We start from the raw sequence: 25,910 nt of genomic DNA on the forward strand, positions 1-25,910 counted from the left end.
TCAGAGCCATGCCACTTATTTAGGCTTTGATCTCCACGAAGGAGTGTGTTCACTGTCTGAGTCCAGGAAACAGGTGATCACCCAATACCCCCGCCCCACCATGTCCCGACAAGTGAGGGAGTTTCTTGGAATCATGGGCTACTGTAGGCTGTGGATACCGTGGTTTGTGGAGATTGCCCTACCTCTCTACGAATTGGCAAAAGGAGGGCTCACTATGATAGAGTGGACAGCTGAGCCAGAAGGAGCATTTCGGGAATTACAAACAGTCTTACTGAGTGCCCCAGCACTGGCCATCTCAGATGTTACCAAGCCCTTCCACTTGTATGTGGATGAAAAAGCAGGGGTGGCCAAAGGAGTTTTAACTCAGACTCTGGGGCCTTGGCAAAGGCCAGTAGCCTATCTTAGCAAGAAACTAGATCCAGGGCGCCTGGGTGGCTCAGTGGGTTAAGCCGCTGCCTTCGGCTCAGGTCATGATCTCAGGGTCCTGGGATCGAGTCCTGCATCGGGCTCTCTGCTCAGCAGGGAGCCTGCTTCCCTCTCTCTCTCTAAGCCTGCCTCTCCATCTACTTGTGATTTCTCTCTGTCAAATAAATAAATAAATAAATCTTTAAAGAAACTAGATCCAGTAGCAACTGGGTTCCCCCCATCCCCGTGCCTTTGCATAATTGCTACCACGGCCCTCCTGGTCAAGGATGCAAGTTTTGACTTTGCAAGGATGCAAATTTTGACTTTGGGTCAAAATCTCATCTTGACCACCACCCACGTATTGAGGGCCTTCTCCGGACTCCACCCGACTGATGGATGATGAACACCCGACTGACAGGTGTCAGGCCCTCCTCCTCAATGAACCAAGAGTGACCTTCCAGTCCCCGGTGGTGCTAAATCCAGCCACACTGCTGCCAGAGGAACTGGCTGACCATCCACACGACTGTGGGGAGGTCCTAACCCAAGTCAAGGGAATAAGGCTGGATCTCAGAGACATTCCCCTCCCGGATGCCGAGATGACTCTATTCACAGATGGGAGTAGCTACATGGTCGACGGAAAGAGGTATGAGGGGGCTGCAGTGGTTTCTCCTGAGCAGGAACTCTGGACAGCAGCCCTGCCACATGGAACTTCGGCACAAAAAGCAGAACTGATTGCACTCACTAAGGCACTGCAGATGGCCAAAGGTAAAACCGCCAACATCTATACGGACAACAGGTATGCCTTTGCTATTCTCCATATACATGGGGCTATTTATATAGAAAGGGGCCTATTAACCGCAGAAGGAAAAGGAATTAAAACAGAGGAGAAATATTGGTTCTCCTCCAGGCTATTTGGGACCCAAAAGAGGTGGCTGTTATGCATTGCTCAGGACACCAAAAGGGGACTGATCTGATTTCAAAAGGAAACCAATTAGCAGATCGAGCCGCAAAGCAAGCAGCCTGAGAAACAGTGCAAGAGCTGGTTACACTCCCAGCTCTAGCCCTACCAGAAAAACCAGACTATTCAGAGGAAGATTTAAAGTCTTTACAAAAATGGGCTAAATTAGACTATGAAGGGGACTGGGCTAAGACTAAAGAGGAAAGTTCATTCTTCCTCGAAGACTAGGTAAGAAGTTAGTAGACCAGATACATCAGGGTACTCATTTGGGGTCACGCAAACTCAAGGACCTTATAGGCAAGCAATTCCAGGTTTCTAAATTAGGGTATATGGTTCAGGATGTAGTTGATAGATGTGCTCAATGCCAGGCAGTTAATGTGGGAGGAACTAGAATGGGAAGATGGAAAAGAGAAAGAGGTAAGAAACCAGGAATTTATTGGGAAATAGATTTTACAGAAATGAAACCCAGAAAATATGGGCAAAAGTATATATTAGTTTTTGTAGATACCTTTTCAGGCTGGGTAGAGGCTTTTTCCACCAAACATGAGACAGCAGGAGTGGTAGGCAAAAGAGGCTACTAGAAGAAATAATTCCTAGGTTTGGGATACCTCTCGCAATTGGGTCAGACAATGGCCCTGTATTTGTGAGCTCAGTCTCACAGACATTGGCCAAGGCCGTGGGCACAAATTGGAAACTACATTGTGCCTATTGGCCCCAGAGTTCCAGGCAAGTAGAGAGAATGAACCGGACTCTTAAAGAGACCTTGACAAAACTAATTCTGGAGACTGGCGGTGGAGGGGTGGATCTCCTTCCTTTCGCCCTCCTCAGGGCATGATGTACACCCTATTTAAACAAGGTGACCCCATTTGAAATAATGTTTGGGAGACACCCCCCTCACTCTGTCTTCAGCTACAAGAGGTTGCCCTAGCAGAAATTACTGATCAGTCTGTACTCCAGTCACTGCAGGCATTACAGTCTGTCTTAAAAAAGCCCATGCAGGGATCTGGACTGCCCACACTGGGACGGAGACAGAGGTGGAACCACATCCTTACCAACTGGGGGACTTGATTTGGATACGTCGCTATCAAGTGGGGAACTTGGAGCCTCACTGGAAGGGACCGTTTACTGTTATCCTGACCACCCCCACAGCGATAAAAGTAGAAGGCATCAGGGCCTGGATTCACGTGGGTCACGTCAATCGAGCTGAGGACGAAGACACCCCCCAGAAGTGGAAGCCTCAGCCAATGGACCCCGCTGACCATGGACTAAAGCTAAGACTCAAAAGACTATGAGTTTATTGTTGCTCTTATTATTGCCTGTTTATGTAAAGTATAGGTAGGAAATTAGATGAAGTGGTAAATGGCTAACTCATCAGCCGACTGTGCATTAGTGTCATTTGTACAAAAGAAAACTAGAGTGATAAAAATGTTAGACTTACATGCTCAATATAACCCCTTAGAACCAGAGAACATAGAACTGGCTGAAAAGGCAAGGATTTGACTAATCTCCAAAGAAAAGGGGGGAATATAAGGGCCTGGTTGGCCAGAGGGAGTCATTTTGTGTTTATGCAGTAAACTTAGATTGACCCCCTGCCCCTCCCAGAGGAATTTACTTGCATGGCCTAGATACAAGGGTGGGTCAGGCCAGGTGAAGACATCCAATCAGTGGGGCGCACATATATCTACTAGGGTAAATTGAAATTCAATTGGCCACCCGTGTGTTACCTAGCAGTTTTTTTCTGTGCATGGCAGACTTAGCATGACTGTGCAGTTTTCTCTGTGTATTGCAATCTCATTGGCCACCTGTGTATAGCCCGGCTAAACTACCTCTATAAAAGTTAGTTTGTGAGGCTGGGAGGGGTCGCCTCTTTGCAAGAGATGGCCCTGGCCGGTCAGTTTGATTCTCCATGCTTGGCGCGAAATAAAACTTTGGTTGACCTTTGCTTTGTATCAGTCTCGCTCTTTTGATTACGAACCCTAACAAAACAACTTTATATGACATATATGATAGAATTAATGGTGTTTAAAGTCTGTTTTTAAAAAAGCTATTTTCTAGGGATGCCTGTGGCTCAGTCATTAAGCGTCTGCCTTCGGCTCAGGTCATGACCCAGGGTTCTGGGATCGAGCTCCACATTGAGCTCTCTGCTCAGCAGGAAGCCTGCTTCTCCCTCTCCCATTCCTGGGGCCTGTATTCCCTCTCTCACTGTCTGTGTGTGTGTGTGTCAAATAAATAAATAAAATCTTAATAAATAAAAAAATAAAAGAGCTATTATAAACATTGTCAGGATTTAAGGAAAACATGAACAAATAAGGACAGAAATGAAAACTATAAAAAAATTGCTATGGACTGAATTGTTCCCCCAACATTCACGAATTCATATGGTGAAGCCTTAACTCCCACTATGACTATATATGGATGTAGGGACATAAAAGAGGTAATAAAGGTTAAATGAAGTCATAAGGGTGGGGCCCTAATCCAATATGACTACTGTGCTTCCAAGAAGAGACACCAAAGAGGTGCATGTACAAGAGAAAAGGCTATGGAGGACACAGTAAGAAGTCGATAGAAATCTGCAAGCCATGGAGAGAGATTTCAGGAGAAATCAAACCTGTAACACCTTGATCTTGGACATCCAGCCACCAAAACCATGAGAAAAATGAAATGCCACCCAGCCTATATGTATTCTGTCACGGTAGCTTATGTAGAAAACAAAGGAAGAAAGAAACGTAGATAAAATTAAATGTCCTTTATAACCTGCACCCCACTGAGAAATACTTGAGATAGGCGGAGCACAATAACTCCTAACTTTCTTAATGTTAATGCTTTGCTGGGGGAGTGGGGGGAACAACCCTAGTTTGACAATAGCAAGGCCTCCAGGAACCTGTGAGTCTTCTTTAGCATATTAAAGTCTTTTTGGAACGTCCCTTATCTTCACTTTCCCCATCCCCAAAGTATATAATCAGTTACTACTCACAATCCTGAAGTGTTAGCCATGCTTTCTGCTCAGGAGTCCTGTCCCCTTGTTTTAATAAAACCACCTTTTTGCGCCAGAGATGTCTCAAGAATTCTTTCTTGCCTGTTGGCTCCAGACACTACTCCAAAAATCACATCGATAGCCCCAGAAGACTGACACATATGGCTAAACCACAATTTATTTACCTACTCATCAATTGACGGGCAACATTTTGGTTGTTTCCAGTTTTTGTTTATTATGACTAATGCTGCTACGAATATTCATTATAAGTTTTTACAGCATATTTTGATCAATCGTGTTGGGTATAGTTTACATAATTAAAAAAAATAAGTATATAGCTCACTGAGTTTTAGCAAACCTTTGTCCGAATAATTATCACAGAACCAGTATCTCTCATGATAGGTAAGTTGTGCCTATTTTCAAACTTCAACAGAATCAGTATCAGTATACAGCATAACCTCTTATCTTTAGCATAATGTTTTTGAAATTTGTATATTTTGTTGTATTTATCCATGGTATATTCAATTTTAATGCTGAGTAATATTGTATGAATATATCACACTTTGTCAATTGATTCACCTATTGATGGAAATTTAGCTTGTTTCTAGTTCAAGCTATTATAAATACAGCTGCTATGAATATTCATACACAAATATATTGTGGATATATATATACATTTTCATTTCTCTAGGGACACATGGCATATTAGTTTCTTAGCACTGCCATAACAAAGTACTATAAGCTGGGTGGCTGAAGCCATAAAAGAATATGTCTTAAGAATTTTCGGGAAACTAGAAGTCTGCAAACCAGGTATCATCAGTCTGAAGCCTGTAGGGGAGAATCCTTTACATCTCCTAGTTTAGCAAATCTTGGCATTCCATGGTTAATAGCCTCTCGGATTACAATCTGTCTTTCTCATGACACAACCGTCTACCCTTATGTGTCTCTCTCTGGGTCTCGTCTCTTCTTATGAAGACACTTATAGTCTGAACGTGACCCCCCTAAAATGTATATGTTGAAAGCTAACCCCAAAGCTTTTTAGAGGTGGGGCCTTTGTAATGTGCTGAGGTCAGGAGGGTGGAGGCCTAGTGAAAAGGATTAGTGCCTTACAAAAGAGACTCAAGAGAGATCCCTAGCCTCTTTCATCAAGTGAGGATACAACAGGGAGATAGCTGCTACGAAATAGGAAAACGGCCCTCGCCAGAAGGCAATCATGCTGGTGCCTGGATCTTGGATTTTCCAGCCTCCAGAACTGTGAAAAATAAATTCCTGGGGTGCCTGGGTGGCTCAGTGGATTAAAGCCTCTGCCTTCGGCTTGGGTCATGATCCCAGAGTCCCGGGATTGAGCCCCACATCTGGCTCTCTGCTCAGCAGGGAGCCTGCTTCCTCCGTCTCTCTCTCGCCGCCTGCCTCTCTGCCTGCTTGTGATCTCTGTCTGTTAAATAAATAAATTTAAAAGCTTAAACTAAATAAATAAATAAATAATAAATTCCTATGTTTATTTACTTTTTTTTTTTAAGATTTTATTTATTTGAGAGAGAGAATGAGAGATGGAGGGAGCACACATAGAGGGAGAAGCAGGCTCCCTGAGAAAGGAGCCCAATGCAGGGACCCAGGTGTCCCAATTCCTGTGTTTATAAGCTACCAGGCCTGTGATATATATTTTTTAAATAACAGCCTGAAAGAACTAAGACAATACTAGTCATATTGGAGTAAGGGCCCACCCTACTCCAATCTTACCTTTCTTATTTATGAATGTCTTTTTATTTCACCTTCAATTTTGCAGGATATTTTTGTTGGATAGAGAACTGTAGGTCGATAGTTTTTTCCCCTGTGTTTTTGTTTTGTTTAATTGTATTGTTTCTGATGGGAAATCATCAGTGACGTTTATTTTTGTTTCTCTGTATTTAATGCATCTTTTTTTCCCCTTTGGTGCTTTTAAGATGTTCTCTTCATCATTATCTTTCAACAATTTGATTTTGATGTGCTTTAGTATGGTTTTTTTCTTTCCAGCTTTATTGGCAAAATTATAAGATATTTAAAGTGCTCAATGTGATGATTTGTAAGACACACACATTGTAAAAGGATTCTGCCCATCTAGTTAATTATCACATCCATCACCACACATATTTCTTTTTTTCCCCCAGTGAAGACACTTAATTTCTACCCTCTTAGCAAATTTTAGTTATGCAATACAGTGTTATCAACAAGGCATCTTTGACATGCTTTTCCATATTAATATATGTATATGAAGAAGAAGCCCAAGCAGCAGCATATACATACACTGCTTGATGACTTTGAACTTCTTGGAATTATATGTGTCATATTTGGACACATTTCTTCTATCAAGTATTTTTTTCTACCTCCTCCCTCTCTTTCCAGAATTCTAATATATGTATATATTAGATATATATGTATATAGATATATATATTAGATACATATGTATATATATATCTAAAATATGTATATACATATATTAGAATTCTTGATATTGTCTCACAGTCTACTGAGGCTTTTTTTTAAAGGATTTTATTTATTTATTTGATAGAGATCACACGTAGGCAGAGAGGCAGGCAGAGAGAGAGAGGGGAAGCAGGCTCCCCACTGAGCAGAGAGCCTGATGTGGGGCTCGATCCCAGGACCCTGGGATCATGACCTGAGGCTTTAACCCACTAAGCCACCCAGGTGCCCCTCTACTGAGGCTTTGCTAATTATTTTTGAGCCTTACTTCTTTGTACTTCAGTTTAAAGAGTCTTTATTGCTCTGCCTTCAGATTCATTGATCTTGTTTTCTTATAAGGACACTAATCATATTGGATTAGGCCTCTACACTTACAACCTCATATAACCTTAATTATCTCTTTAAAAGTCCCTATTTCCAAATACAGTCACAATGGGTTTCAATATATGAATTCTGGGGGATACAATTCAGTCCACTGCATGGCATAATGAAATATTATTCAGCAATAAAAAGAACGACATATAGATATGTACTATAATGTGGATGAGTCTTGGAAACATTATGCTAAGAAAAAGAGGCAGTCCCAAATAACTGTATATTGTATGATCCTACTTATATGAAATGTCCAGAACAAGAAAATCTATAGAGACTGTAAGGGCCTATTTAGCCAGAGCGGCCCTACCTCGGTTGAACAGCCATTTTGTTGTTTATGCAGTAAAACTTAAATTGACCTTGCCCCCCCCAGGAGAACTTACTTAAAATCAAGTCTGGGAAACCAGTCCCAGGTAACAGCCCAAATACAAGGGTGGTCAGGTTAGGTGGAGACATTCAATCAGTGGGGGTGCATACTGTCTCCTAGCTACCAAGGTGATAGGCTAATTTCCATAGCTACTATGGGGTGAATTGTAATTCAGTTAGCCACCTGTGTGTGGCCAGGCCCAACCACATGGCCTTTATAAAGGGTCTATAAAAGTTATATATAAAACTTATATATAAAAGTTATATATAAAACTGCTCTATAGGGGCACCTGGGTGGGTTAAGCCGCTGCCTTCGGCTCAGGTCATGATCTCAGGGTCCTGGGATCGAGCCCCGCATCGGGCTCTCTGCTCAGCAGGGAGCCTGCTTCCTCCTCTCTCTGCCTGCCTCTCCATCTACTTGTGATTTCTCTCTGTCAAATAAATAAATTTAAAAAAAAAACTGCTCTATAAAAGTTAGTCTGGAAAGCAGGGAGGGGTCGTCCTCTCTGTAAGGGGCTTGACCTTTGCTTTGTATCAGTCTCACTCCTTTGACCATGGACCCATTATTGGGGGACCCAACATTGGGGACCCAACAAGACAAAAAGTAGATAAATGGTTCCTAGTGCTGGGGCAGGGGGTAGAGGGGCTAGGAAGGAATGGGGAGTGACTACTGATGGGCACAGGGTTTCTTTTTGTAGTGATGTCATTGTTCAGCATTGATTATGGTGATGGTTGCACAGCTCTGTGAATATGCTAAAAACTCTTGAATTGCACATTTAAAATGGGTCAATTATATGATATGCAAATTATACCTCAATAAAGCTATTAAAATAACACACTGCATGATTCCATTTACAAAAAGGTTAAAAATGGGCAAAACTAACCTATACTGAGACATAGTAGTTGATTAGGGAGCAAAAGGCCAGCTGAGGACAAAGCACAAGCTGACAACCTGCAAACACCCATCCCCACTCCTGGGTGGGATATGTGTGAGGTTTCATCAGGAAACTCCCAACTATCTTAATGTCAATGCTTTACTAAAGGGGAAAATAACCCTAACTTGACAATGGCAAGGCCTCCAGTATCTTCAATATCTTGTAGGTCTTCTTTAGCACATGAAAGTTCTTTTGCAAATCTCCCTTAACTCCCCCAATTCCAAGTATATAATCAGTCATCCCTCATAACCCTAATGCAGCAGCTCTTTCTGCCCAGGGGTCCTCTCCCTGTGCTTTAAGAAATCCACCATTTTGCACCAAAGACGTCTTGAGAATTCTTTCTTGGTTATTAGTTCCCGACCTCACCCCACCAAACCTCACCAAAATTCCAAAACCACATCAGTAGTTATGTTTTGGGAAGAGAGGGAGAGCAATAATTGGGAGGGCCCCTGAAGACCATGACAATTCTGGCATGTTGGCCATATTTTATTTCTTGATTTGGGCTAAAGTTACATGAAGGTGTTCACTCTGTGATAAATCTGAAAGGAAAAGCACCATTTCCTCTCTATACTCAATACTTCTGATACCATATGTGTGGGATTTTCCACACCAAGCCGTTCTCCAGTTCTTGGAAGACCCTGGAGAGGTGTCCTACAATTTAATGCAATTCTAAAACTAACCCCCAAGAGTTAGCACAGACCCTGCAAGGTAAGGACTTAGTCCCTCAAGACTGTCCCCACTTCAGAAACCAATTGTAAGTCCCAAGTTGTCAGGTTCCCATTACCCTCTCTTCAAACTGGATAATTAGTTAGAATGGCTCATAGAACCAGGGAAATAGTTTAGTGTTATTACTGATTTATTACAAAGGATATACTAAAGAACATAAACGAAGAGCCAAATGAGAGATACATAAGGAGAGGTCCAGAAGGGTCCTGAGCATAGGAGCTTCTGTCTCTGTGGAGACACTCACTCTCCTGACCTATGGATGTGTTCTTGTTCACCAACCCAGAAGCTCTCCAAACCCTTTTGGTTAGGATTTTTTTTGGGGGGGAGGTTTCATTAGAGTAGGCATGACTGATAAAGTGTTGGCCATTAGTGATTAACTTAAACTCCAGCCCTTTTCCCTGGGGTTGAGGGGTGGGGCTGAAAATTCCAATTCTATAATCACTGGTGGTTCACTTGCTACCAGCCCTTATCCTTGGGGACTTGCTTAAAAATTCCCTTATTACCATAAGCTCAGGTGTGGTTGAAAGGGGCTTTTTATAAATAACAGAAGGCACTCCTTTCGCTTGTATCACTCTGGAGCTGTTTTTCACCTGTTTTGGGAGCTGGAGACAGAAAACATAACAGATGTTCTTATGATTCTTATCACTTAAGTTAACCAAGATTTTTATTAGCTCTGTGCCCAGAACTGGGACAAAAACCAAATATAAATTTTTTATTATATCACATCATAGTCATCAAGCTTATGATATACAGCTTTCTGTGTATATGTAAATGTACTTCAATTTTTAAAATGTCATTAATGGGGCACGTGGGTGAGTGGCTCAGTTGGTTAAACAGCTGACTCGATTCTCGCTCTGGTCATGATCTCAGGGTCATGATATAGAGCCCTATGTCAGGCTCCACATTCAGCAAGGAGTCTACTTCAGGATTCTCTCACTCTCGGCCCCTCCCCGCCCTGCTCTCTCTCTAAAATAAATAAATAAATCTTTAAAAAAGTAAAAATAAAATGTTTTTATTAATTTTTAAAAATTCAGTAGACTTGAAGTAGGTAAACCACGTGTATGTCTTTTTTAGCTGTTTCTTAAATATCTTTTTTTTAAAAGATTTTATTTTATTTATTTGACAGAGAGAAATCACAAGTAGATGGAGAGGCAGGCAGAGAGAGAAGGAAGCAGGCTCCCTGCTGAGCAGAGAGCCCGATTCAGGACTCGATCCCAGGACCCTGAGATCATGACCTGAGCCGAAGGCAGCGGCTTAACCCACTGAGCCACCCAGGCGCCCCTTTTTTAGCTGTTTCTTAATGGAAGCTTCTATAAGAACTCCACTACCTATGAATGTACCTATATGTGTAAAATAAAATTGAAACTAACACACATTTTGGGATTAATAGCTGCTCTAACTGGTAGGACCTGCTAAGGTTCTTTGAGATTAATGCTTGAACAAGAAATGTGACACAGATAGTAAGGGTGTAGTGTCAATTTAGCTTACCCTAGAGCAGGACCTACGATGAGAATTGCACAGATTCACACAAAGGAGAACTGAGGTGATTCCAGGAAGCACATACAGTACAGAAGTAGAAAAATGAGACAGCGAAGGGAAGGAAACTGACACAAAGTACACTAACCCCTCCAAAGGTTTTTTGCTACTGCTATGATCCCTATTTTATAAATATAGAAATAGGGGCTGAGAGATATTAATGTAAGGGCCCACTTAGCCAGGGCGACTCCATCTTGGTTGAACAGCCATTCTGTTGTTTGTGCAGTAAAACTTAAACTGACCCTGCCCCGCACCCCTAGAGGAACTTACTTAGAAGCAAATCTGGGAAACCAGTACTGGTCAGGTCAGGTGGAGATAACAGAGCCCGAATACAAGGATGGGTCAGGTCAGGTAGAGACAATCTCATTGGCCAGGTTCAACCATAAGGCCTTTGCTCTATAAAAGCTAGTCTGTGAAGCTGGGGGTCGTCGCTTTCTCCATAAGGGACGGCCCTGACCGATCAGTTTGATTCTCCATACTGGCGCGAAATAAAGCTTTGCTTGACCTTTGCTTTGTATCAGTCTCGCTCCTTTGATCATGGACTCCATCAATTAATAGATATAATTAATTAATTAATAGATAGAACGAACTAATGATGGAACTAAGAAGTCGTAGAACAAGAATTTGTGTCAATCTGATCAGAGCCCAAGGATAGCTCGGCCTGTAGGACACTAAACCAGGTTTTAGAAACTGGAATCTAGAAGTAAGGGAGAAGGAAACTTAAGCAGGTAGCAAGCAAATGGAGTGATGGCCTAGAATCAGTACAGTTGTCTGGATCTTGTTTTTATATGGTGACTGGGCCAGCTGCAGGGTTGAGTCTGGCGATAGAACTGATAAAATGTATAGAATTCTCTTTCTAGGGGTACCTGGGTGGCTCAGTGGGTTAAAGCCTTTGCCTTCAGCTCTGGTCATGGTCTCAGGGTCCTGGGATCAAGCCTCATGTCGGGCTCTCTGCTCTGTGGGGAGCCTGCTTCCTCCTCCTCCTCTCTCTCTGCCTGCCTGTCTGCCTACTTGTGATCTTCGTCTGTCAAATAAATAAATAAAATCTTTTAAAAAAAAAATTCTCTTTCTATAATACAAGCTCAGACATTATGTAGTCTGTATAAACTCACTAATTAAGGAACTTCTTTCTCTGACTGTTGTAGTTAAGTATCTGGACTGCATACATCTTTCTTAAGATTGCACTATGAGTAAAAGCGCAAAATGGACAAAACCAGGTTGACAGCCCCAGGAACAAAGTATCATTTTAACAAATTCTATTTCTTTGCACATGTGCTACTACTGTTAAAAGAACTCTTAGGGCAAGATGGCTGTTAGTAAGCTTGCTAATGGTAACTTAATCTCTAGCAAAAACTCCTGGATCTTTTCCCTGAGTTAGAAGCCTCTGAAATTAACATTACTCTGTTTGGTATCTACACTTTGAGTTCAGTACTGAAAGTATAGTTCTCAAAGTATTCGATTGTTAGTACATGATTCAGCTCTATAATATACGGCAACCCTTGCTGCAGCTTTAGAGGTTTATCTTCAGGTGTTGGTTTTAGCAGAGCAGAGTCCTATTTATTTGCTGGTACTTCTGTTCAGCTTTTTTTTTTTTTTTTTAAGATTTTATTTATTTATTTGTTAGAGAGAGAGAGGGTGCAAGCACAGGCAGACAGAGCAGCAGGCAGAGGCAGAGGGAGAAGCAGGCTCCCTGCCAAGCAAGGAGCCGGATGTGGGACTCCATCCCAGGACACCGGGATCATGATCTGAGCCAAAGGCAGCTGCTTAACCCACTGAGCCACACAGGCGTCCCTCTGTTCAGCTTTTGAGCACAGCATTCTTTCAAAGATCTATGCCCTGCAACAAAAAGCAGGAAGGGATACAGGCTACAGCTTTGTTATTTAAAAAAAAAAAAAAAAAAATGTTTGTGGGAGCGCCTGGGTGGCTCAGTGGGTTAAAGCCTCTGCCTTCCACTCAGGTCATGATCCCAGGGTCCTGGGATCGAGAGCCACATCAGGCTCCCTGCTCAGTGGGGAGCCTGCTTCCCCCCTCTCCCTACTTGCCTCTCTGCCTACTTGTGATCTCTGTCTGTCAAATAAATAAATAAAATCTTAAAAAAAAAAAAAGGTTTGTGGGAGGAAATATTCGAAAAAGACACAATTGATAAGAAAGAAAGAAAGAAAGAAAGAGACACAACTGATAAATATGCTAAGAACCCTTAAAACTCAATAATAAGAAATAAGCTGATTTTTTAAAAAGGGCACAACAACAAAAAATTTTTTTTAATAAAAAATAAAAAGGGCAAAACACCTAGACAGACACTTCACCAAAGAAGATACACAGATGGCAAGTAAGCCATGGAGCTCAACATCATTTGTCATTGGGGAAATGCAAATTAAAACAATAACATACAACTATTCAAATGGCCATCTATTCAAATGGCCAAAATCCAAAACAGTGACAACACCAAGTGTTGGCAAGGATGAGAAGCAACAAAAACTATCATTCACTGCTGGTAGAAATGTGGAATGGTACAGCCACTTTGAAAGACAGCTTGGCAGTTCCTTACAAACATAAACATCCTCTTAACCATGTAATCCAGCAATCATGCTCCTTGGTATTTACTCAAACAAACTGAAAACTTAGGCCCCTACAAAAACCTGCACATGGATGTTTATAGCAGTTTCATTAATAATTGCCAAAACTTGGAAATATTCAAGATTTTTCTAGGAGGTGAATGAATAAAGAAATTGTGGCACATCCAGACAATGAAATATTAATTCAGCACCAAAAAGAACTGAGTTATCAAGCCACGAAAAGACATGGAGGAAACTTAAATGCATAGTATGAGTGAAAGAAGCCAATTGAAAAGGCTACCTACTGTATGATTCCAGCCATATGACGTTCTGGAAAAGGTAAAAGTACAGAGACCATAAAATGATCAGTGGTTACCAGGGGTTAGGGGTGGGCAGCGGGGCAGGAAGGAGAGGTGAGTAGGCAGACCACAGAAGTTTTAGAACAGTGAAACTATTCTGTATACTATTAGAATGGTGAATACATACATGTTATTATACATTTATCAAAACCCATAGAATGGACACCACCAAGAGTGAACCCTAATGTAAACTATGCACTTTGGGAGATAATGATGAGTCTGTATGCTCATCAGAAGTGGGTACTATAACCGCTGTGGTGAGGAGGTCTATAGTGGGGGAAGCTATGCCTGTCTGAGGGCAGGGTGATCCTGTCTGTACTTTTGGCTCTTTTGGCTGTGAGCCTAAAACTGCTTTAAAAAAACAAGTTGAGGGGGCACCTGGGTGGCTCAGTCGTTAAGTGTCTGCCTTTGGCTCAGTTCATGGTCCCAGGGTCCTGGGATCCAGCCCCACATCAGACTCCCTGCTCAGTGGGGAGCCTCCTTCTCCCTCTCCCCCTTCCTTGCCTTGAGTTCCCTCTCTCCCTGTGTCTCTGTCAAAAAAAAAAAAAAAAAAAAACAGATAAAATCTTTAAAACAACAACAAACTGACTAGTTAAAAAAAATAGTTTGGAAAGCAATATGACAGGGGACCAGGAGGATAAGGAAGATGAACCTGGCAGATCCGGACATTACAAAAGTTTGGACTAGATAAAAGGCAATCAGGCAATCAAGGATGAAGTGATCAGCTGGTATTGTTTAGGTCTACACAGACAAGAGGTAGTCAGTGGGGGCCAGAGGGGTGGCTCAGTTGGTTAAGCATCTGCCTTCAGCTCTGGTTATGATCTCAGGGTCCTGGAATCGGTCCTGGGATTGGGCTCACTGCTCAGGGGGAATCCGCTTTTCCCTCTCCCTCTACCCCTCCTCACCCCCCATTTGTGCTCTCTTTCTCTCTCTCTCTCTCTCTCAAATAAAAAAAAATAAAATCTTAAAAAAAAAAAAAGAGGTAGTCAGTGAAAGTGGGGAGACGGGAACACATACTGGATCTGGATAGGTAGATAGGACCCAAGAGGAAACAGCACTGGCTGCAATTGGTAGGCTCTGACCCCAGAGCACAACTTTTTTTACTCTTTGCCTTCTCCAAACATTCTTCCGGGGGTGGGGTTCCACAATGCCTTATTCTGAGCAGAAGAGAGAGATTGCAGCAAAATCAAAGTCCCCACCATTCTCTCCTTCCTTCTGTTTCATATCCTTGTCAAGGTTCTAGCCACTGATCTACCCCTAAGAAAAGCAATGAAGGGCTTCAGAAGAAACCTCCGCAAAGAGGAACCTGATATACAAAGTATCCTTCACTGAACTCTTAACTCCTTAAGAACAGAAGCCCAAAGGGAGCCTGGGTGGCTCAGTCTGTTAAATGTCTGCTTTGGGCTCTAGTCATGATCGCAGGACCGAAACCCGCATCGAGCTACTTTCTCAGTGGGGAGCCTGCTTCTTCTCTGCCTGCTGCTCCCCCTGCTTCTGCTCTCTCTGACAAATAAATAAAACCTTTAAAAAACAAAAGAACAGAAGCCCAAATATGAAAGGCTTAATAAGGCAAAGTTATGCCTTAAAATAAGCACACTAGCGCGGGAATTATTCTGGGAGAGGTTAATTTGGTGAGAGGTTTCTGGTTTGGGTTTCTGTCCCCATGTTTTAATAAAACGATTTTGCACCAAAAATGTCTTGAGAATCCTTTCTTGGCCATTGGTTCCGGACCTCAACCCACCGAACCTCACCTGTATTCCAAAACATATCAATCCACCCATGGCAACCACTTTTCTATTTCCTGTTTCTGAGTTTGACTTTTTGTGTAGATTTCATATATAAGTGATTAACCCTGCAGTATTTGTTTTTCTCTGTCTGGCTTATTTTACTTAGCACAATGTCCTCAAGGCCCATCCACGTTGACACAACAGCGGGATTTCCTTCTTTCTGGACAGTTAGGTTGTTCCGTATCTTGGCTATTGGGAGTAATCCTGCAAGGAACATGGGAGTGCAGATACCTCTTTCAACATCCTCTTTCAATTTTTTAAAACTATATCCCCTGAAGTGAGATTGCTGGTTTATATGATTGCCAGTTCTAATTTCTTTTTTTTAAAATTTTTTTAATTTTTTAAAAAGATTTTATTTATTTATTTGACAGAGATCACAAGTGGGCAGAGAGGCAGGCAGAGAGAGAGGAGGAAGCAGGCTCCCCACTGAGCAGAGAGCCCGATGCGGGGCTCGATCCCAGGACTCCGGGATCATGACCCGAGTGAAGGCAGAGGCTTAACCCGCTGAGCCACCCAGGAGCCCGCCAGTTCTAATTTCTTAAGGAACTTTCATACTTCTTTTTGTCATGTTAGTTTCTTTTCATCTGTCTGCTCTGCTGTCATGGCTTGCTCTCTGCAGCTCGTTCCCCTCATGGTCATGGAAGGTGACTGCCGCAGTACCAGGCATGACACGAAGATTCAACAATATGAGAGATGAAGAGAGACCACTGCTACTATGTGTATGTTTTCTGTTGAAAGATCCCCCCGGGGCTCCAAGCACCCCGGAATGGACCCCTTCTCAGGAGGAGACCCCCGGACCCAAAAACCGAGCCGAGTCCACTGGTCAGATGCAAACAGCACGAGGTTTATTGAGTAGACACAGGTACCTGCGGGCGGTCAAGTCTTAGGAGGACTCGCGCGCCAGCCCTTTGTTCAGGGCCTTTTTATGGGGTTTGGGGAAGCGAAAGCATACGTACAGAAGCAGAAGCATGGTTACAAAGTTTTCATTGGCTGGTTTGAATGTAAAGGCATACTTGGTGTTTGTAGATTGGCTAGTTCAAATGTAAAGGCATACTTGGCGTGCGGGAATACCCCTGATTGGTTCGCTCAGCATCCTTCATTTACATAGTGGGAAGTTACTTTCATTGGTCGTTAACAAAAGGGAAACAGACAGTATTGGCTAGATTTCAATCCTTCATTAGCATGTAGACTGACCATTGGCATTGGCCAGACTACAATCCCTTATTAGCATGTAGACTGACCTTTCAACATTCCTTGTAGTATCTTATCACTTTTTACAACATGGGAGGATTGTTTAAGGGAGTGGGAGAAGGGGGTGTTGGCTAAGCAAAGAGAAGGGGGAAGGAAGGGGAAAGGGAGGGAGAAAACCCTTTTCACTGTCACCAGAAAAACTTTCTTCCCCGTCACAAAAGGACAAATAGTATACAATTCCACTTATTTCAGGACTTGGAGGACTGAAATTCACAGGGACAAAAACTAGAGTGGTGGTTGCAGGGACCGAGAGGGGAGAATGTGGAGTTGGTATTTAATGGGTATAGAGTTTCAGATGGGGAGGATGAAAATGTTCTGGAGAAGGCTCGTGGGGATGGCTGGGCCACAGGATAAACATGCTTAACACCACAGAGCCATACACTTCAAATTGTAAAAAGTGGTTGAGTTTTGTTTTTTGTTTTAAGATTTTATTTTTTCAGGGGCACCTGGGTGGCTCAGTACTTAAGCAAGTGCCTTCAGCTCAGGTCAGGATCCTGAGGTCCTGTGATCGAGCCCCATGGCAGGCTCTCTGCTTCTCCTTCTCCCTCTGCTTCTCCCCCTGCTTGTGCTCTCTCTCTCTCTGTCAAATAAATAAATGATTTTATTAGGATCTTACTAAATGTTGCTGTTTCCTCACATGAATTTTTTTATTTTTATTTTATTTATTTATTTATTTTTAAAGATTTTATCTATTTATTTGACAGAGAGAGATCACAAGTAGACAGAGAGGCAGGCAGAGAGAGAGGGAAGCAGGCTCCCCGCTGAGCAGAGAGCCCGACGCGGGGCTCCATCCCAGGACCCCGAGATCATGACCCGAGCCATAGGCAGAGGCTTTAACCCACTGAGCCAACCAGGCGCCCCCTCACATGAATTTTTCACTTAAAGCATATCCACCCATTGTTTCCTGACCACATCATCTACTTTGCCTCTGTGATTTTGCTCACAATGATGAGGGAACAGAAGGCTGGCTGAGAACAAAGCAAAAGGCTGACACCCTGAAACCTTCCCCCACTCCCATTCCTGGGTGGGATATATTGTGACATTCTTTAGGAGTCTCCCAACTATCTTAATGTTAATACCTTGCTAGAGGAAAAAACCTTGACAATGACAAGGCCTCAAGGCATCCGGTATCTTGTAGATCCTCTTTAGCATATGAAAGTTCTATTGAAACCTCCCTTTTTCCTTAATGCCTCCAACCCGGTAATATATAACCTGCCACCCCTCATAACCCCAGGGCAGCAGATCTTTCTGCCCATGGGTCCTCTCCGTGTGCTTTAATAAACCACCACTTTGGGGCGCCTGGGTGACTCAGTGGGTTAAGCCGCTGCCTTCAGCTCAGGTCATGATCTCAGGGTCCTGGGATCGAGTCCTACATCCGGCTCTCTGCTCAGCAGGGAGCCTGCTTCCTCCTCTCTCTCTCTGCCTGCCACTCTGCCTACTTGTAATCTCTCTCTGTCAAATAAATAAATAAAATCTTTAAAAAAAAAAAAAAAAAACACCACTTTGCACCAAAGATGTCTCAAGAATTCTTTCTTGGTCTTCAGCTCTGGACCTCACCCTACCGAACCTCACCTATATTCTTTTTCTTTTTTTTTTTTTAAGATTTTATTTATTTATTTGACTAACAGAGATCACAAGTAGTCAGAGAGACTGGCAGAGAGAGAGGAGGAAGCAGGCTCCTTGCTGAGTGGAGAGCCCCATGCAGGGCTCGATAATCAAAGACCTACTTTTCCTTTAAGGCTAAGATCAACTCCTACCTTCAATGTTAGCATTTCTCAATTATCCAAGGATTTAGTGATGTTGGGTCCATGGTCAAAGGAGCAAGACTGATAAAAAGCAAAGGTCAAGCAAAGCTTTATTTCGTGCCAAACATCGAGAATCAAACTGACCAGCCAAGGCAGTCTCTTGCAAAGAGGTGACCACTCTCTGCCTTACAGACTAGCTTTTAAGGGCAAAGGCCATGTGGTTGGGCCTGGCCACACACAGGTGGCCAATGAGATTGTAACACAGAGAAAGCTGCACAGTCCTGCTAGGTCATACGTAAGTGATCAATTGAATTACAATTTTCCCTATAGTAGATATTTGAACTAGCCTATCACCTTGGTCAGAATGGGCACCCAAAAGGTACCCAAAGGGTGGGGCCCATACTCCTCGGTAGCTAGGAGACAGTATGTGCCCCCACTGATTGAATACCTCCACCTGGCCTGACCAACCCTTGTATTAGGGTTTTGTTACCTGGGACTAGTTTCCAGGACTTGTTTTTAAGTAAGTTCCCTGGGCTGGGGGTGGGGTGTGGGGGGATGGGGAGGTGGGGATGGGGTGGGGAACAGTGTCAGGATGGAGTTGCTCTAGCTAAATAGGCCCTTACAGTGACTTACTCTAATCTATGATTTTTATGGTCTGTACCTATTTGGTGCACAACCTTTTATATGCATTCTCTTTTTAAGTGTATGTCCTGCCTTCCCAATTAGAGTTTAAACACATTGAATTCAGGGGTCCTGTTTTATGTCTGTTTTTATTTTGTTACGTATTTATGTACATACATATATATGTATGTATGTGTGTATGTATGTATTTATTTTTAAGGATTTATTTGAGGGAGAGAAAGAGCATGCCAGCAGGGTGAGGGGCAGAGGGAGAAGCAGACTCCCCTCTGAGCAGGGAGCCTGATGCAGGGCTCCATTCTGGAACTCCCAGATCATGACCTGAACGGAAGGCAGACCCTTAACCAACCAAGCCATCCAGGAACTCTTGTTTTTATTTTCAATACTTAATCCAATACTAGAAACTCTCAATATTTATTATTTTTTGAGGATGATTAGATTTTTGGCATTGATATAATACTACATATAAGGTCAGGAGAGCTCTTTAAACTTAATTTAAGATTATAGTTGAATAATTAAGCTGTTAAAATTTGAGAGTAATATTTCCATCAAATTTAATCCTCATATATATCCATATATACATTTACTGGAATACACGCAGAGCCATGATTACATCTTGTTTGTTGATGTACTATGGCTCACTTTACAAAAGCAAATATTACAGTGCGTTCTAGGACACCTGTGCTCACACGATGAGTTCTTTGAAACTATATTTGGATATACAAGCTATTAAAAGCTTCTTGTACTGAGTGACCTTTCAGACAGAATTTAGATCAAATACTCATCCTGCTGCTGCCTGTTGCTGAGTGGAGGACAACAGAAAACCCTGGACTCAGACCTCCACTAGGTTTTTGTTTTCCTTGTTTTGTTTCCTTTCATTTTGCCTTAAGAAGATGAACAATGAAACCACAACCCTGATATCCTTGAAGGAGGCGATGAAAAGGTTCCTAAGGGCTCCAGGGAGGGAGCAAGCATTGTCTGCTTTACTGGGAAGATGGGTAAGAGAAGAATAAAGAATAAAAACAGGCAAAGAACTATAGATATGCTAATTAGAATTCTATCTCTGTTTAAAGTGGTTTAAGTTTAAACCACTTTATATTTTTTAACCAGGTTAAAAAATATAAATTAATAATAAAAATTATTTCCATTCCAGGTGACTTCATTCAATTAATGCATGTGATATATTCTAGGTATACAAAATAAGTAAAACATGTTTTCTGTCCTCAAGGAGTTCAAAGCCTATAGGGAGACCATAAGTATTCAAAAATACTAGAATTTAATGTGATTTTCCTAAAGAGCCCCGAGGACAGGAAGAAAGGATCAATTAATTTTGCCTTTTATACTCAGAAAAGGAACCCTTTATAGAGAGACATTTAAGCTAGATCTTAAAGTGTGAGTAAAGGGTTATGAGAAAGAAAAATATGGGAAGGAATTCTGGGGTGAGGAAAAGTATATGGAAGCCACAGATCCCTGGAATCCCACGCTCTTTTCAGTCAGCTGCTAGATGTCTCACGTGATTAGTGACTAGGCTATGAAAGGACTGGCAGAAGATAGGAGCAAAGGTTAAAGGTTTTATGTTTATCCTCCTGAAGATACCGAGTTTGGCTCTAACTGTATCAACGGGCAACATGGATAATCGGTTGAGTTACATGATCAGAATTGTTTCAGAAGCACATTTCTAGGGATGCCTGGGTGGCTCAGTCAGGTAAGTGTCTGCCTTCGGCTCAGGTCATGATCCCACGGTCTTGGAATTAAGTCCCACATTGGGCTTCTTGTTCAGTGGGGAGGTTGCTTCTTCCTCTGCCTGCCCCTCCCCTGCTTGTGCTTTTTCTCCTTCTCTCTCTCTCTCTCACTGACAAAGAAATTTAAAAAAAAAATTTTTTTTAAGCAACATTTTGGTGTCTCTGGGTGGCTCAGTTGGTTAAGTGTCCACCTTCGGCTCAGGTCATGATCCCAGAGTCCTGGGATGGAGTCCTGCATGCATCAGGCTCCCTACTTCTCCCTCTCCTCTCTGCTCCTTCTCCTCTCTCTCTTAAATAAATAATAAAGTCTTTTAAAAATGGCAGCAGCATATTTCTAGAGGATGGATTAGTAGTAGCTAATTGAAGAGAAATTGAAAGCAAGGATTCAGTTAGGCTACTGCAATCCTAGGTCAAAGTGTAAGATAGCTATTAACTGGCTCAGTGGTGATAGAGATGAAGGGATAATTTAGAGGCATTAATGGAGAGGGAGAAAAAAAGGTAAAAATTATTCTGAGATTTTTAGTTCAAGTAATTGAATAGATGGTGGTATCACTAATCTGGGGAATTGTAGAAAACAGACTTGAATTTGCAGACATGTGGTTTAGGATTTATTTGGAATGGTGTGGGAATGCTTTTTGGTGAGAGGCTTCCAAAAAAACTGTTAACAATTGTGAACTTTTACACTGACTTGACAAGCTGAAGATGACCTACAAGCAACATAGTCTTAAAGGTGTCAAAGTTAATACAAAACAGTATGCCAGATGACATTGCAAAACACCAAACATTTCATAGTGGGCCTTATCTGTATGTAAACAAAATATCCTGAACAGTGAGAAGATTCCACCATAGTAATTTCTGATGATGGGGGTGTGGGGTAGTTGGCCTCTCAGTTTAGGACAGCTGAGTTTGACATCTCCACCCAGGTGGAGATGCACAAAACATAAAGATATGGGTCTAGCGCTTAGGAAAGATGTGGTACCAGAAGCTGAATTAGCCTTAAGATAAAGTGAGGACCAAGAAGAAAAGATGGTAAAGGACAGAACCTGGACATAGAAGAACTGGGACATAGAAGATCAGGGACGTGGTATGTATATTAGCGTATCACTTCTTTGATGAAAAAAAAAATGCAGGGTCCTTCAGGCAACTGAGTTGTGTTGTTTCAGTTCTCTGTGATTCAGTTTGACATAATTCTGGCGCCACAGCGCCCCCTGATGATTAAGGCTTTTTAGAGCTACCCAAATGCCCCTGCAGGGTTACACAGCTCAGCAACTCATTTGCATCAGGGACATCGATCATATGAGATGTATTTTATTAGTTCTATCTAAGGCCTTTTCTAGATATTAGGGAATAGGTGTAAAGATGTCCCAGAAGTAGTCTTTTTTTTTTTTTTCAAATTTTTTTCTAATGTATTTATTTGACAGGAAGAGGAACACAAGCAGGGAGAGTGGGAGAAGGAGAAGCAGGCTTCCCACTGAGCAGAGAGCCCGATGTCGGCTTGATCCCAGCACTCTGGGATCCTGACCTGAGCCAAAGGCAGACGCTTAACTACTGAGCCACCCAGAAATAGTCACTCTGGGTGACTATTTCTCACCCGGAGAAATAGTCTCTGATTCCCTCCCTCAAACAGCTTACAATTTCATTCATGAAATGCTAACTCTAAAAATGAAGCAGGAGGTGGGGAGGGACAGGTAGTGGAGGCAGTCCCTGTGAAAATTAAGTCTTTGGCTGGGTGATCTCCGGGCAGAAAGGCTAGCGGACTCAACAAACAGTGCAAAGTGAGCTTATCCTTGAAGGTAGGATAGGATTTGGGCAGTCAGAGTAGAGTAGAGAAATGCACCTTATTAAATACAGGTCCCAGCACTGGCTAGCTATGACATTGGGTCTCAGTCTCTTGGAGACTCAATTTCTTTATCTGTTAAGATTATTTATTTATTTTTTAGTAATCTCTATGCCCATGTAGGGCTTGAACTCATGACATGGGGATCAAAAAGTCCCACGCTCTTCTGACTGAGCTCACCAGGCACCCTTCAGTTTCTTTATCAGTAGAATGATAAAAATGACTGCTTCACTTCTTATGGATGTTGTGAGAATCAAAGTAATGCTTGTATTTAAAGTACTTCTTTCTTTAAAGTAGGCTGTATGCTCACTGTGGGTCTTGAACTCAAGACCTTGAGATTGAGAGTTACAGGCTCCATTGACTTAGCCAGACAGGCGCCCCTAAAATACTTCTGAAAGTATAAAGTACAACACAAAAGCAAGAGGTGGCAGATCATTCAAGTAATTAGACCATTAAAAGTTTGGCAATATAAAGAACATAGGAATTAGGATGATGGCTAAAGAGAACGGCAAATACAAATATCTATCCATCATCTTAAATTTAAATAGCTACCCCAATTAATAGTGATTATAAACAATATATTAGAGCTTTAAGGCAAAATCTTAGTTTTGTCCCTTGTCCTAAAGTCTCCCTTGATTCTTTTATCCTATAGAGTAGACCACAAACTTCAAGGTTTAGCAGCACAGTTTAAAGAAATGGACTTCACCAAGGATAGTCTGACCCAGAGATTTGAACAGCACAGCAAGGCTTTGGCAAGCCAGGCAGCCCAGGATGAGCTGTGGAGAGCAGTTCTGGCCCCCAAGTGAGTATGCAGTGAGAAATTGGTGGAATTTTGTGGCTTTGTGAGAGCTTGCAGCAGTCTTTCTAAACTTGAATTTCAATGGATTGTGAAGAAATGCTATTTTCTGAGATCAATTCATTCAAAAAAGTTTAACTTGAGCAGCCGTTCATATGCCAGCACTGTCATATACATCTTGTCACAGTGTCTCTTGTTTGCCAGTGTCTTGCTTAACACAGAGATGGGTGATGCTTTTGAGAAATGTGTAGTATGAATGGCCTGAGAACTAAGCTATCCTGTATAGCGCAGGTCCTAGTTCTAAAATATTTTCTAAAATACTTTCTAAAATGGTTCTCATGGTTTTGTATCCAAGTAGAATTGTTTGTTTGTGCAGAAAGAGTTCTACTGATTAAGAAGCTCTCCACCTTTTTTGTAGATTCACTTCAATGGAACTGAATATTTTATACAGCTATGTCACTGAAGTTCTCATCTGCTTGCACACTCGTGTGCTTGACAAGCTGCCAGACCTGGTGCGAGGTCTTCCCACCTTAACCTCTATCCTGAGACGAAAAGTCAAGAACCAGCGCATTGGAGTTGTGTGGGAGTCTGTCCTGGAGGAGTGTGGGCTGCAAGAAGGAGATATCACAGCCCTTTGTACCTTCTTTATTGCCCATGGCCACAGGGCAGAATACTATGGTGCTAAAGTGAGGCAGATGTATATCAGGGATGTCACTTTCCTAATCACTAACATGGTAAAGAATCAGGCTCTGCAGGATGGTTTGCTGAAGGCTGTTCAGATCATTGAGAAGGGAAAGGCAGTGAGGGCCCCTGAAGAGCAAAAGTCATCGCTAAAAGAGTTGCTACCATCAGTCAGAAACTAATTGATGACCAAGAGATTCTACTTCTAGGAATTTATCTTGCAAATGGGGGGAAAGATGCATGTACAATTTATTACAGGCTTATTTTTATAGCAAAAGTGAGGGAAGCCTTAAATATGATAAATTGATACAATGGGTACTTTTTGTGTAGCAATATTAGAGAATGAAGAAGTTCTTTGTGTAATTGTAAAATGATATGGAGTTATCACCAAGATGTATTGTTTTCAAATATTTCCTATATATTGTGAAGTAGGAAAAAAGGGCAAAAACAAATACACACACACACACACACACAAGCTAATATATCCACAAAATTCATAAACTTTTTCTGGAGAGATATATTAGAAAGTAAGAACATTGGTTGTGTCAGGAGAAAAAACAAAGAGGCTAGGGGTCAAAAGTAGGAGGAATTATTTTCACTGTTACTCCATTTTGTAAATTTTTGAATTTTGAGCCATGTGAATGTACTACATACTAAAAGACAAAAAAAACAACAATAAAAACACCTAATATATATTGTATGTTGTGCATTTTTTTCTCTGGTACACTACCATAGTTATTTTACACTGGAAATGGAACTCTTACACATTGACTATATATTAAAATATTCACCGGGGCACTTGGCTGGCTCGGTTGATAAGAGCACATGATTCTTGATCCTCAGGGTTGTAGGTTCGGGCCCCACATTGGATACAGAAATTACTTAAAAATAAAATCTAAAGGGGTGCTTGGGTGGCTCAGTGGGTTAAAACTTCTGGCTCGGGTCATGATCTCAAGGTCATGGGAAGGAGCCCCGCATCTGGCTCTCTGCTCAGCAGGGAGCCTGCTTCCCACCCCCCCACCTGCCTCTCTGCCTACTTGTGATTTCTGTCTGCCAAATAAAAAAATAAAATCTTGAAATAAATAAATAAAATCTAAAAAAATTTTTAAAAATTATTGAACACCAAATGCCATGTATCAGGTGCTGTGAATAGCAGAAACATTTGAAAATGCAGACCCCATCTCCCAGGTAAAGGTTAAATGCTTATGCTTTATTTGAGATGTACAGATGTACAGATTCAGATTAACCAAGATGAGGTGACACTCTGGAAGGAGTTAGGCAGAGGATTCGAAGTAATACAATATGATGTGTTACCTTGCTGGCCCCTCTTTGAAAATGAGCCATGAGACACAGCAGCTTGCTTGGTAGATAAATGCACTCAGTCTTGGGGCATCTGGTTGGCTCAGTCAGTAGAGCATTTGACTCTCCATCTCAAGGTTGTAAGTTTGAGCCCCATTTTGGGTGCAGAGATTACTTAAAAATAACATCTTGAAAAAAAAAAAAATGCAGTCTTGACCTCTCCAGACACACTGTTTGGAGAAACCATGCCTTGGAAGGAAGATGGAAAGGGCATTTTTCTGTCATGCTCACTTAGTCTACTGTTTTCAGTTGGCTGACGTTTGTTCTGTAGGGAGTGACCCCTCCGTCCCCCCCATACTTCCAGGATGCATCATTTAAGCCCTCCCAGCAGCCAGTGAGAAGCCAGTGCCTGCCTTGCTCAGTGCAGTGCTTTACTGGAATTCCGAAGTGAAGGAAGAGATTCTAGAAATGCAATAGGTCAGCATC

General features: G+C 42.0%; 1 protein-coding gene across 1 annotated transcript; it reads left to right on the top strand.

Moving 5' to 3' along the window:
• Positions 1 to 1,031: 1,031 nt before the first annotated feature.
• On the top strand, positions 1,032 to 24,535 carry SMCO1 (single-pass membrane protein with coiled-coil domains 1). The gene is made up of 3 exons (XM_044254825.1): positions 1,032 to 1,048; positions 23,301 to 23,450; positions 23,863 to 24,535. The coding sequence occupies exons 1-3, from the start codon at positions 1,032 to 1,034 to the stop codon at positions 24,305 to 24,307; spliced, it is 612 nt and encodes a 203-aa protein (XP_044110760.1). The 3' UTR covers positions 24,308 to 24,535.
• The last annotated feature ends 1,375 nt before the right edge of the window (positions 24,536 to 25,910 follow it).

The sequence above is a fragment of the Neovison vison genome, chromosome 6, assembly GCF_020171115.1.
Source record: "Neovison vison isolate M4711 chromosome 6, ASM_NN_V1, whole genome shotgun sequence".
Taxonomy (NCBI): Eukaryota; Metazoa; Chordata; class Mammalia; order Carnivora; family Mustelidae; genus Neogale; species Neogale vison.

Bases quoted from the DNA above. Each gene is read 5' to 3' on its own strand.
- SMCO1 (XM_044254825.1), top strand. The intron at 23,451-23,862 runs GTGAGTATGCAG...CCTTTTTTGTAG, and splicing joins AGAGCAGTTCTGGCCCCCAA to ATTCACTTCAATGGAACTGA.